The following is a 14,902-nucleotide window of genomic DNA, read 5'->3' as shown; positions in this document are numbered from 1 at the left end:
CATTGTGTTGATGATGTCATCCACCATCTCACAGACAAATCCTCTGTCCTTTATGATAAGAGCCACATATTTATAATTTTTATTCCTTATATTTCCTTATGCAAAGAGATACAAAATAAATGCCTATTTATTTGATAAGGTTTGTTTTACTTAATAATTGATATAAATTTTCTTTTGGCCACATCATGTGGCATGTGGGATCTTATTTCCCCAACCGGGGATCAAACCCTCACCCCTTGCTATGGAAACACAGAGTCTTAACCATTGGACCACCAGGAGCACAGCACCACCCATCAGGAGAAAACTGAATTAAAGATTTGCTGAGTGTGGCCCTGCCCACAAGAGCAAGACCCAGTTTTTCCCCACAGCCAGTCCCTCCATCAGGAAGCTTGCACAAGCCTCTTATCCTCATCCATCAGAAGGCAGACAAAAGAAATAGAGGTACTTGATATAAATATTTTAAAATATCTGATTCAAAACATACAGTACCACTTTGTTCTATGTGACCCTTTTGTAAGTATATCATTTATCTCTTAGAATTTTATGATACAAAAGACAAACTCCAGCAAAGCTTGACTTCTAAGCATCCATAAAGACAATTGATAGTTATTCACGATTCATATACCATAGTTTGGCTTACAATTTTGCCTGGAACCTGCTTTTACAGGAAATATATCTCTGCACTTGGGATTGATTCACGCCATAGATGCTGGTCCACGTGAAGGTCCCTCCTATAATAATGGTCCAGAATGTGTGTCTTTGCAAAGGGTTAGGATTAAAGCTAAATGAAAACAAACAGAAAACAAATTTGAACTCTCAGTAAACTATTACAGAAGTCTTTCTAGAGTGTTTTGGAAGCAAGCAATGTATACTTACATAAATATAAACAAATATATATATATATACACACACAAATATGTACAGATTGATTAAGTAATGTAAAAGGTAGAAATATTTCTAACAAGTTCAGTGAAATAAAAAAATCAATACTTTCAGAGATTTGGAAATTCTGGATAGGACTGGGGCCAAAATGAATGTTTCAATTGTTGTGAACATTTGTAGAAACTGTTCTCTCATGGCCACAGGAAATTATTTAAACAAGTCTGCCATGCTGTAATCAAAGAAGATCATGAAGCTGAAGAAAGAGAGAGCAAGCAATTCCTAGGTACATTGGAGCAACAGATATGGTACTGAAATAAACATAATATCAACACATTTCATGTGTATAATTCCTCTCCCGGAACATTTATAGTCCCAGTTCTACTTTATATTCAAGCTGAAGAATTCAATTAATGCAGTTTAAAGGTTTTCATGTTTAAAACTACCATGTCATTATAACCATGTTCTTAAAATGTTGTGTGCACCATCTACATACTCATAGTTGAAAGTCACACTATGGCACTGAAACAAAATACAATTACAAAGAAAGCTCAGCTTCCACATTCAATACATCTTTTAATTCTTCTTACTGTATCATCTTGGAAGGAATGAGTCTGTTCATCTCTGATACACAATATAAGCTTGAAAATTTTCTGCAAAATTAGCTTTAATGGAAACATTCTGCATTTCTGAAATTCTGCAATTTCACTTCAAAGTTTATATTTGAGATCATTTGGGTAAAGTGCTACAACTTTATGTGTTTTCAGCATTCTAATGGAAAGATGAGAGCCTCTATTCCATTCTCTAATAGTTAATATCAAAGGCTAAGAGTTTCAAGGGTGTTGGCCCTTTCTCCCATAAAGAAAGTGGCTACTATACTAGCTAATAAACGTCAAGAGCTAAAGGGTTCTGTGAGTTACTGGAAGAAAGTAAGACAAGATTTAAAACACCCAATTTAGTGGTTTTGGTTTTGGCAATACAGAATACATATGCCAAACATAGACCATATGGAAAATATCAACACAAAATCCTTCTCTTCATTTATCCTACCCAGAGCAGATTTATTGTCCACCATCATATTCTTAAAATATATTTGAATAACAAGGGATATACAATAAGGCTTTTCATTATTCCTTAATTGTTGGAAACCTTGTAAGGGTCATAAAAATGTCTAATCTTTTACTTTTTGGAATCTCTTACTGGTTATAAGTTATTATTTCAATGCAGCAATGTATTTACCCTTTGTATAAACTGACAGTTATTTTGCAGAAAAATTGATTGACGCCATACCCTTTCCCCTCAACCTAGCTGACTAGGAAGAGATTTGGAAGTAATCCAGGTCTACCGAGTGGCCACTGGTTGTTTCTGCCTCTTGGTATCTATTCCCCACTCTTCTACCCACTCCAGTATTTTTGCCTGGAGAATCCCACGGACAGAGGAGTCTGATGAGCTACAGTCCATGGGGTCACAAGGAGTTGGACATGACTGAGAAATTAACACTTCTAGTAACAGCAACCTAGGTTTGCCTTGGGAAAATAACCATTTTTCCATTAAATAGTCTAAATGATGGTCAATCAAAATGTTCTACTCTGTCCTAGCTAATGGATGGAATCAAGCCTAAGCTAGGCCAACTGGAGGCTCTATTTTCTTTAAAAATATTGAGAACAGTTGGAGTTGATTCACTGTAACTCATTCTTGCAAATTAAGACATTGACCCTGTCCAATTTCTAACTTTATTCTCAAACACTAACACCTTCTTTCAGATAACTAGAAGAGAGCCACCAAGTGTAAAGTGATTTTCTTTCCTCTTGCCAGTGATTTCAGCTTGCTTATCTCATAGCAGAGCTTAAAAAGAAAATTAGCTGGTTCATGTCAAAATGAGCCCCCCTGCACATTGAACATGATGTATAAGGAAGACACTATCATTCCAAAAGATAAAGTGTTTTAAATAGTCTTTTAAATTGTGTGATATATTTGTGATGAAATATCTAGTTTCTCCATTAGCCTTCTTTAAGAAAGTTGAATAGTTGTTGAAGACATTATATCATATGTAATGCTGATACCTGAGGCATTGGCCATAACTTCTCCAGTCAATATTCTAGAAATAATATTTAATATTACATAATATACATTAAATAATATTCACATATAAAATACACACATATATAATAATAATATACTACATATTACGAGGGCCATATTAAAAGAGGAATTCTCTAGGCTGCTTGAAACAAAGAATTGTCAAAATGGAATCACTATCTTTTAGTGTTTTTCTCTTAAAAGGTTTCCTTTCCTTACCTCTCCACTATATCTTCCCTTCTCTCCCTACCCCTACCTTTCAACCTATCTCAGATTTTAATTTCTGGAAGAAAATACTCTTTTGCTATCAATCCCTTCTCAGGAGGAAGCACCATCCTTAGCACCATGTAACTAAGTACCACCCAACTGCTTCCACCCTTAAAGTGAAAACTTCTTACACTTTTATGTGCCAGCTTCAAATTTTTGTACCATGACTTTAATGGTTAGTTTGTTTTCTAATATAAATTTATTATTTCAGCCAAGAGACTTTTTACAGAAAAAAAAAGGAACATTCTATTAACCAAGAAGTAAATACTTAACCAAAAAAGCAACTTACTTCCAGAAGTTTAATCTTCCTCCATTGGAGGCATCATTTATAATAGTGCTGATTCCACCTTGAATCAATGCAGCCTTTATAATCACAGATGTAAAGCCAGCCACCATGATTCCAACTTGAAAAACATCCGTCCAGATGACTGCTTTAAGACCACCCTTTGAGGAAAAAGTACATTAGGATTAATGCTTCTACCAGACATTATTAAGCACTTACATGCTTATACACTCTCCTGGTCAAAGATAAGGAAAACATGAATCTTGGCCAAGAAGTGCACCCAAGGGAGATAGTCAGGAAGGTAGTACTTAGATCAAACTTTCAAATATAAACAGAATCCAAAATGAAAGGTCCTCCCAGCAGAGAAAACAGCATGGGCAAAAAGCCTATGCTTAGTCACTCAGTCATGCCCGATTCTTTGTGACCCTGTGGACTGTAGCCTGCTAGGCTCCTAGAATTCAAAATACATGGCATGCTTAGTGTGTCCAGATATATATTTTGGAGAAAAGTGGAGTGGTGTGGGGATATTGTTAGGAATAAAACTCAGAGTCAAATTGCAGTATCATAGATTTTATCCTATAGGCAGGACTGATGGTCAAACAGTATGCACAAAGAAGGCATGCATGTGTGCTCTGAGGGGATCCAATTCTTAGTGATCCCCTGGACTGTAGCCCACCAGGCTCCCCTGTCCATAGGATCTTCCACGCAAGAATACTGGAGTGGGTTGCCATTTCCTACTCCAGCAGATCATCCCAACCCAGGGATCAAACCCACCTCTCCTACATCTTCTGTATTGGCAAGTGGATTAGCACAAAGAAGGACATACCAGTTACTGAAAAAATAAAATTGTTTCGTACTAGTCACTGCCCAAGTGTACCCCTCCAGAACTTTACCGAGTCCCTCTTTGTAGACTTTGTCTTCTACATCATCAAACAACTAAAGTATTAAGACTTAGAGTATCACAGGTTGCACAAGACTTGCACCACTGCTAAGGATCAGCATCAATGATAATACCAGTGCCCATGCCATACTGGTTCTTACATATTTTTACTGTCACTCCTGCCTAAAGGCAATGGGAAATTATCTCAGATCACTAAGCTAAGGAATACTGTGAGCATAGCTATAATAACATGACAGCAATATGAGCAAATTATGAAACAAGATTGGGGACCACTGCATGGTTCAAATGAAGAAAAAATATCAGTTATGATCAATGTTTTACAAAGGATCAAATTTTACCCTGGACTGAATATTCCTTATAAAAAATAAGTTATTGTGGGAAGGAAATATAAACAACCCAGACTGCAGCATGCATTGATTGAAACTTTTAATTTTGCAAAGCAATGTATAGGGTAAAGGGAGAAATAAGGTTCTTGACATACCATAGTGCAGTAGAATGTGCAGACCACACCAGTAGCCACTACTACACCCCACAGATCAAATCCCGTGACTGTAGAAGAAAAGAAAATGCATGTATAACTGTGAAACATACACCAGTACTTCTCAAAAAATCATCAGCAGGAGGCTATATCATTTACTGGGCACCTACCTCTATACCCTCTTACCCTAAACTAGGCCCAAATCTCAAAAAATGTACCAAAACAAATAGAGTTCAAAAATTTATTTAATGAGTTAAATAGACCTGGCGTCTACCCTCAAACACTATACAGGATCCGACATTGGCTAAATCAAATACATGAAAAAGCATTTATATTATAATTAAGCTGAGAAACTGCTTGATATTGGGAGGTGGTTACCCAGACTGAATGGGGTCATAGGATATTTGTTGTCATGGTTCAAATAAACACATTTTTCTACCACTCCTTGAAAGACAAGCTGTCCGTGTTACTAAAATGGGACCAAGAAAGAGAAACGTGAAAGTGAAAGTGAAGCCGCTCAGTTGTGTCAGACTCTTTGCGACCCCGTGGACTGTAGCCTACCAGGCTCCTCCGTCCATGGGATTCCCTAGGCAAGAGTACTGGAGTGGGTTGCCATTTCCTTCTCCAGGGGATCTTCCCAACCCAGGGATCAAACCCCGGTATCCCGCATTGGAGGCAGACGCTTTAACCTCTGAGCCACCAGGGAAGCCCAAGAAAGAGAAAAGCTTATATCATTTGTTACCATTTATTTAAGAAGTAGAGGGGCAAAACTTCCCTGGTGGCTCAGTGGATAAGAATCTGTCTGCCAGTGCAGGAGACATGGGTTTGATCCCTGATCCAGAAAGATCCCACATGCCTTGGGGCAACTAAGCCCATGTGTCACAGCTGCTGAGCCTGTGCTCTAGAGCCCGGGAGCTGTAACTACAGAGCCCACACGCTGCAACTACTGAACTGTCATTACTGATTCCATCACCATGGGGTCATTTAATGTTCCCCAGTCCTCTGTACTTCTTGTGAACTAGATCTAGAAGCATTCTCAGACTTCATTTCAACTTTTTGCAGTAATAAGCTGCAACTATTAATGTGTCATTAATTAATTCACTCAATTTTTAAAAAAAGAAGCAATGGGTCAAATTATATTTTTTAATGGAAGGATAACAACTCTATGCCCACAGATTTGAAAGAAAATTTTACAAAAGATATCTGATAAGGGATTGTTCTCCATATCATACAAAATGCTTAAAACTCACAGTAAAAAAAAAAAAACAACAACTGATTCTAAACCATACCAAGACCTTAACACATACCTCACAAAACATATATAGATGACAAATAAGCATATGAAAAGATGCTCCACATCATATGTCATCAGGGAAATGCAAATTAAAACAACAAGATACTACCATACACTTGTTAGAATAGTCAAAATTTGGAACATTGACATCACATGCTGGCAAGGACATGGAGCAACATAAGTCTTTCATGCATTGCAGGTAAGAATGCAAAATGGCAAGAGCCATTTTAGAGGGCAGTTTGGTGGTTTCCTACAAAACTAAATATATTCTTGTAATATAATTCAACAATTGTATCCTTTGGTATTTACTCAAAAGAGTTGAAAACTGCGTTATGAAATAGTCTCCAAAAAGTTGAAGTCTGAGAATGCTTCTAGATATACTTCACAAGAAATACAGAGGACTAGGGAACATTGAAGAGGAACTAAAAAGCCTCTTGATGAAAGTGAAAGAGGAGAGTGAAAAAGTTGGCTTAAAGCTCAACATTCAGAAAACGAAGATCATGGCATCTGGTCCCATCACTTCATGGGAAATAGATGGGGAAACAGTGGAAACAGTGTCAGACTTTATTTTTTGAGCTCCAAAATCACTGCAGATGGTGACTGCAGCCATGAAATTAAAAGACGCCTTACTCCTTGGAAGGAAAGTTATGACCAACCTAGATAGCATATTGAAAAGCAGAGACATTACTTTGCCAACAAAGGTCCATCTAGTCAAGGCTATGGTTTTTCCTGTGGTCATGTATGGATGTGAGAATTGGATTGTGAAGAAGGCTGAGCGCCAAAGAATTGATGCTTTTGAACTGTGGTGTTGGAGAAGACTCTTGAGAGTCCCTTGGACTGCAAGGAGATCCAACCAGTCCATTCTGAAGGAGATCAGCCCTGGGATTTCTTCGGAGGGAATGATGCTGATGCTGAAACTCCAGTACTTTGGCCACCCCATGTGAAGAGTTGACTCATTGGAAAAGACTCTGATGCTGGGAGGGACTGGGGGCAGGAGGAGAAGGGGACGACAGAGGATGAGATGGCTGGATGGCATCACTGACTCGATGGACTTGAGTCTGAGTGAACTCCGGGAGTTGGTGATGGACAGGGAGGCCTGGTGTGCTGCGATGCATGGGGTTGCAAAGAGTCGGACACGACTGAGTGACTGAACTGAACTGAGGGAACATCAAATGACCCCATGGTAATGCAATCAATAAAACAAAGAGCCTGGAAAATTAACAAGCTGAAATTTTGACATTTATAGAACATTGTCCCCAACACAATGAACATTCTGTACAAAAATATATGGAAATTTCAGGAACAGAGACCATATCCTGGGCTGTAAGACAAATCTTAATACATTTCAAAGAATTAAAATCATAGTAGTTCTCTGACCAAAGCAGCATTAATTTAGAAACCAATAACAAAAAGGTAAGTTTGAAAATCACCAAATATTTGAAAATTATGTGACACACTTCTAGATAACCCGTGGGTAAAAGAAATCACAAGAGAAACTGGAAAATATCTTGAACTGAATGATTAAAAAAAAACATGGTATCAAAACCTGTGGGATACAAATCAAGCAGTACTTACAATAGAATTTACAGCTTTAAATATTATTTTAGAAAATAAGAAAGATTTAAAATCAGTGGTCTAAGTTTCTACCTTAAAAAGCTAAAAAATTTAAGCCCAAAGTTAAGTAGAAGAAACAGTAAACATAATTAATGAAATAGAAAGCAAATACGTAAAATTAACAAAGCCAGAAACTAGTTCTTAGAAAAAATTTAAAACATCAATAAAAGACTAGCAAGATACATCAAGGTAAAAAAGGACAGAAAAGATATCAATATTAGGAACAATTAGAAGGGACATCACTATAAATTTTATAAACATTAAAAGCATATCAAGAGGATATTTTAAACAAATTTATGCCAATGACTTGGCAAATTAGATAAAATGAACTAAAAAAGACAGTTGACTAAAATTGACAAAAACTAGAAAATCCAAATGACTATATTTTTTACAGAAGCTGTATCAATAAACTAAAACTTTTCTACAAAAATAAGTATCAGGCTCAGATGCCCTCATTGTGAATTTTTTCAAGCATTTAAGAAATAAATACACAGTCTTATATCTCTTTCAGAAAATAGAGGAAGAAACACTTTCCAAACCATACAAAGTCAGTATAATCAATACAAAAACCCTGACGAAAACATTTAAGGAAAAGTAAATTTCATGCCAATACTCCTCATAACCTGCAAAATTCCTTTACAAAATACTGGCAAATCAAATTCATCAATATATTAAAAGGTTAATACATTATGACCAAGTAAATTTTATCACAAGAAGGAAAATTGGTTTAACATTTGAAAAATCAATATAATTTTCTACATTAACAGTGCATGAAGACAGAGAAGTAAAAGGCATACAGACAGGAAAAGAATTAGTAAAACTGTTTCTGTTCATCAGTCAGGATTCAGTCTCTCATTTCTACTCTTTGCAACCCCATGGACTGTAGCACACCAGGCTTCCCTGTCCATCATCAACCCCCAGAGCCTACTCAAACTCATGCCCATCACGTCAGTGATGCCAGCCAACCATTTCATCCTCTGTTATCCCCTTCTGCTCCTACCTTCAGTCTTCCCAGCATCAGGGTCTTTTCCTATGAGTCGGTTCTTCGCATAGGGTGGCCAAACTATTGGAGTTTCAGCTTCTGCATCAGTCCTTCCAAAGAACATTCAAGACTGATTTCCTTTAGGATGGACTGGTTGGATCTCCTTGCAGTCTAAGGGACTCTCAAGAGTCTTCTCCAACACCACAGTTCAAAAGCATCAATTCTTTGGTGCTCAGCTTTCTTTATAGTCCAACTCTCACATCCATACATGACTACTGGAAAGCCATATCTTTGACTAGGCAGACCTTTGTTGGCAAAGTAATGTCTCTGCTTTTTCATATGCTGTCTAGGTTGGTCATGTACTTCCCTGGTGGCTCAGATGGTAAAGCATCTGTCTACAATGCGGGAGACCCGGGTTCAAGCCCTGGGTTGGGACATAGTTTTTCATCCAAGGAGCAAGCGTGTTTTAATTTCATGGCTGCAGTCACCATCTGCAGTGATTTTGGAGCCCAAAAAGTCTCTCACTATTTCCATTGTTTCTCTACTATGGGCAAGAATCCCTTAGAAGCAATGGAGTAGCCATCATAGTCAGCAAAAGAGTCCAAAATGCAGTACTTGGATGTAATCTCAAACACGACAAAATGATGTTTGTTTCCAAGCAAACCATTCAATATCACAGTAATCCAAGTCTGTGCCCTGACCAGTAATGCTGAAGAAACTGAAGTTGAACAGTTCTATGAAAACCTACAAGACCTTCTAGAATTAACACCCAAAAAAAGATGTCCTTTTCATTATATGGGACTGGAATGCAAAAGTAGGAAGCCAAGAGATACCTGAAGTAACAGGCAAATTTGGCCTTGGAGTACAAAACGAAGCAGGTCAAAGGCTAACCGAGTTTTGCCAAGGGAATGCACTAGTCATAGCAAACACTCTCTTCCAACTCTACACATGGACATCACCAGATGGTCAATACTGAAATCAGATTGATTATATTCTTTGTTTCTATTCAGAAACAACATGAAAACCACAAAGGATTTTCCAAAAGCCTATTTGAATTAGTAAGTATGTTTAGCAAGTTCTCAGGATAGAAGATCAACATATAGAAGGCAATTGTATTTTTCCATACTTGCAAATGATGAAAAGACATTACTGAATGAAATTTTAAAAGGCCTGGGTAAATGGGTAAATAGGCCAAGTAATGGATAGATAAACCATGTAAATGACAGGTCAAGTCTTTTGCCCACTTTTTGTTAGGTTATTTGTCTTTTTTCCATTGATTTTGTTATTCTATGAGCCAGTAAGCTCAACATCAACAGTCATCAAGAAAATACAAAATAAAACCACAGTAAGATAATAGATGGTACAACTTGAATGGCTATAATTAAAAAGACAAATATAAAATGCTGGCAAGGACATGGATCACTGAAACTCTTATAGGTTGTGGGGTGGGCATGTAGAATGATACAACAACTTAGAAAAGCTATTTGGTAGTTTCTCTTAAATTCTGTACATGTGACTGCCCTGTGGGTCTGAACATGTGGGTCAGAACAGGTGTATATTGAACTTTATACTCCTTCCAGGTATTCATCCACTAAAAATGAAAACATGTCAAAAAGCAAAGCAAGACAAAACAAAACCTGTACAAGAATGTTCTTAGCAGCTTTCATTTAAAATAGCCTAAAACTGGAACAACCCAACATCCATCAACAAGAGAATGGATAAACAGATTTTGGTAGATGCATATGATAAAATACTAGCAATAAAAAGGAATGAATTACTGATACATGTACCAACATGAAAGAATACCTCAAAAACATTTTATTGAGCAAAAGAAATCAGATACAAAAAAGGCAATATATGATTCCACTTATACAAAATCTAAGAACAGGGAAAGGTAATTTATGGTGATAGAAGCTCACTGCTTGGAATAGAGGGGGGGATTCATTAGAAAGAAACACAAAAAAATTTCTGGGAAATGAAGATAAAAATATTCTATATCTTGAGTTAAATGGTTGTCACAAGTACACAAAATTGTCAAAAGTCAACCAACTGTGCACTTAGGTCCTGAGCACTTTATTGTATATACACTATATCACAATAAAATATGGCTTTCAATTTTAAAAAGCAAGAAAGAAAAACTTAAGAAACAACTGAACTAATTACAGATATATAAACTTATCTGAATCCTGATTCTAATAAACACTGAGAAAACATCAGGGATCTCTGAACACTGACCTCATACTGGCAATTGTTGTTTTTAGTCACTTTCATGCATTGGAGAAGGAAATGGCAACCCACTCCAGTGTTCTTGCCTGGAGAATCCCAGGGACGGGGGAGCCTGGTGGGCTGCCGTCTCTGGGGTCGCACAGAGTCGGACACGACTGAAGCGACTTAGCAGCAGCAGCAGTCACTAAGTCATGTCCAACTCATTTGCACCCCCGTGGACTGCAGCCCATGAGGCTTCTCTGTCCATGGCATTTCCCAGCCATTTCTTTCTCCAGCGGATCTTCCCGACCCAGGGATCAAATCTGCGTCTCCTGCATTAGCAGGTGGATTCTTTACCACTGAATATTATTGATGATAGTAAGCAATCAGTGTTAACGTTTTAGAAATGATGGAAGTTACAATTGTATTTTAAAAACACACCTTGGTACAAACTGTCAGCTACAGAATATATAAACCATGAGAATGTCAGGTACAGCATGGTTAATGATACTGTCTTGCATATTTTAAATGTTGCTAAGAAAGTAAACCTTACAAGCTCTCATCATAAGAAAAAAATTTCATAACTATGAGCAGTGCATATCCCAAAGAGTAATTTTACATTCAATGTGAGGAAAAAGGCATCAGAAAATTGACTGCTCAGATGTGGTCACTGTTAACATAATGATGTGTATTTTCTTCTACATATATTTAAATCTCATGCTATTGTCATCAATATTTAAGTGGAATTGTAGGTTTTTTCTTGATCATTTTAGTTTTGTATATGTAGGAATCTAGTTCCTATTATCATGACTGGGCCTTTAGGAATAAATATGATAACAATAAATCAACCAAATAACCTCCAGAGTAGCTTTTCAAAATTCTCTTCTAATTCTTCCTGTTCTTCTCAAATCATCTCTAACACTATATGCATTTTCTAGACATTTATAAAAATAAGCTGAAAATCTGGAGGCTAATGATATTTTACATAATTTTATTCTACCTCACGCTTTTACCAGAGAAGCAGTGTTCACTGTTAAATAAAAATTTCTTTATTTGCTGATAGCTATGTTTCTACCTGCTATCACTTTTTCAATGCTCCTTTTAAATCCAGGATATCTGAATATAAATTATCTAATATGTCACTGGATATGATCTTGTTTCTTTTATAAGCACAGTCCTTCAAACTATAGGCTAGAAATGTCATTTTATTTTAGACAATTTTCTCCACAGGCCTAGAGAAAAACTTGATTCTATAAAAGCTATTTAGTCAAAAGCTTTTTCTTAAAAACAAAAAACAAGTTTGAAGAGCCAAATAACTTACATGGTCCTTATAAAGTTAATGGAAATATAATTGAATACGTGATGCAAGCTCTAAAGGAAATCAGCTCTGAATATTTATTGGAAGGACTGATGCTGAAGCTGAAGCTCCAATACCTTGGCCACCTGATATGAAGAACTGATTGGTAAAGACCCTGATGCTGGGAAAGATTGTGGGCAGGAGGAGAAGGGGGTAGCAGAGGATGCGATGGTTAAGTAGCATCACTGACTCAATGGCCAAGAGTTTGAGCAAACTCCAGGAAAAAGTGAAAGGCAGGGAAGCCTGGCGTATTGCAGTCCACAGGGTTGCAAAGAATTGAACATTATTTAGCTACTGAAGAACAACTGCCATAAATTTTAAAAAATCCTTCTTGAATCTCAATCCTATGCGTTGATGGTATTTGAATATTTTAAAAAGAGAGAGAGAGAGATGCTACTTGGCCAGGTGCATCTATACCTTAATGCTATCTTTACATTCCCAGAATTTGGCTTTTCACTTTGTAGGTTTAGAAATGCAAAGATGAATGGGTTATAGGGGGGAAAGTCATGCTGACTGGTAAACTATAAGCATTGCTGTAAAACAGCATCAAAGTTTACTAATATACAATGAGAAATAGGGGTCAGAAGCAGACTTGTTGTAATTGTTAGTTCATGATCACATAATTTCCTACTGATTAACATGTCAATGTGGGAAGCCAAATTCTGATCAAAAGGTAACTTGGTGAGCTTAGTATCTGAAAAGGAAGCATTAATCTCATAATTATGAAGGGTAGAACCATTGATCTGTTCAGTGTCCTTTGTTTTGCTACCCTGGATCTTTTACAGGTGCCTGTATACCAAACTCAGTCTTTATTCTGAAAAGTACACATTATAGCTGAAAAAAGTGAAAGTGTTAGTCACTCTGGGGTGTCTGACTCTTTGCGACCCCATGGACTGTAGCCTGTCAGGTTCCTCAGTCCATGGAATTCTCCAAGCAAGAATATTGGTGTGGGTTGCCATTTCCCACTCTAGGATGGAACCCAGAGATCAAACCCAGGTCTCCTGCTTTGCAGGCGGATTCTTTACCATCTGAGCCACCAGGGAAGCAATTACAATCCTATAACGTCCCTTAAAATCCACCCCCTTCAAATTTAGGAATTATGGATATTTGCAAATTATATTCAATTCATGTATTGCATTTAACAGGACTTCCCTGGTGGCTCAGCAGTAAAGAATCTGCCTGCCAATGCAGGACACCTGGGTTTAATCTCTGGGTCAGGAAGACTCCCTAGAGAAAGAAATGGCAACCCTCTGCCTATGGGATTTCCCAGGCAAGAATACTGGAGAGGGTTGCCTGGCAGGCTACAGTCCAAGGGGTTGCAAAAGTGTTGGAAACGACTTAGCAACAAAACCACCACCACCATGATGATATATGTTAACTAGACCTATTGTGGTGATCATTGCAATATACAAATACTAAATCATTATGGTAAACCTGCAACTAATATAATGTTATATGTCAATTATACCTCAGTGAAAAAAATATGTAAAAGACGTATGGAATTCAGATGAAGTGATAAAATATCTCAGATTTGCAGCAAAATAAACTAGTGATAGAAATACGGATGTGATGGAAATCAAGAGTCGATAATTATTAGTGTAGAGTTAATGGTATGTTAGCGTTCAGTACACTATTCTATTTTAGCATACGACTGAAGTTTTCTGTAATTAAAAAAAAAGATTAAAAAGATTGCACATAGAGAACGTTAAGTGCCAATTCAGCTAAAAATGTTTCTACGGAGCATCTGTTGCACACCAAGTACTCTCTCTCTGTCTGTGTTTGCTGCTTTGTTACAGTAAAATCCACATATGCTCAGTTGCTTTAGTCAGGTCCAACTCTGTGACCCTACAGACTGTAGCCACCTCTATCCATGGGATTCTCCAGGCAAGAATACTGGAGTGAGTTGCCATGCCCTCCTCCAGGAGATCTTCCTGATCCAGGGATTGAACTGGCATTTCCTGTGTCTTTGGCATTGCAGGCGATTCTTTACCCACTGAGCCACTTGGGAAGCCCATGGTCAAATACATGGCTGATATTAAAGTGGTCAAAATGCAATGCCTCGAATCCTAATTTACTCCCAGGGAGTGGCTCAATAAACTGATAAGAACAGTCCTTGAAGCACTGAAGGTAGTGTTTCTTATTCCCAGAACTGCACTTTAAAACTCTAAAGCCAACATTTCAGTTATACTTAACTCCAATAGGTAACTTATGAAGTTTATAGCTCAGCTCTTTACATATGAAGTGATTCATTCACGATGTTGGTAATATTTACAAGACACATGCCTGACATTCAGAATTCAACATCACATTATATAATGGATTTCTTCTTTGTAATGATACTGCTGTGCTTTATAAATATAGATGGCAACTATTACCTATGTATCATGAAATTAAGAAATTAGAATCTGCAGTTAGAAGGAGTTTTCCCTTTTCTTTCTTTGAGGTTTTCCATTTTATATTAATTTGAGGAACTGCATCACATTCTTCCCATCACAGACTCCACTTGTCCATTTTAGAAGGAAGTTTCAGAGATAAATTTGCTTCTAACTGATAAGAATTTAAA

The 14,902-nt window shown here is 37.2% G+C and overlaps 1 protein-coding gene across 1 annotated transcript in view; it reads right to left on the bottom strand.

Moving 5' to 3' along the window:
- SLC5A8 (solute carrier family 5 member 8) overlaps positions 1-14,902 on the bottom strand; it is a 66,085-nt gene that overhangs the window by 39,481 nt on the left and 11,702 nt on the right. The window contains exons 4-6 of the mRNA XM_055575816.1: positions 4,891-4,958; positions 3,515-3,669; positions 641-781 (exon numbers count right to left, since the gene is read on the bottom strand). Of these exons, the coding sequence (XP_055431791.1) occupies positions 641-781; positions 3,515-3,669; positions 4,891-4,958 (364 nt within the window). The remainder of the gene's footprint in view (positions 1-640; positions 782-3,514; positions 3,670-4,890; positions 4,959-14,902) is intronic.

This window comes from Bubalus kerabau, chromosome 1, assembly GCF_029407905.1.
Source record: "Bubalus kerabau isolate K-KA32 ecotype Philippines breed swamp buffalo chromosome 1, PCC_UOA_SB_1v2, whole genome shotgun sequence".
Lineage (NCBI taxonomy): Eukaryota > Metazoa > Chordata > Mammalia > Artiodactyla > Bovidae > Bubalus > Bubalus kerabau.
Note: the sequence above shows the minus strand (reverse complement) of the source record. Positions and strands in the feature narration are given on the sequence as shown.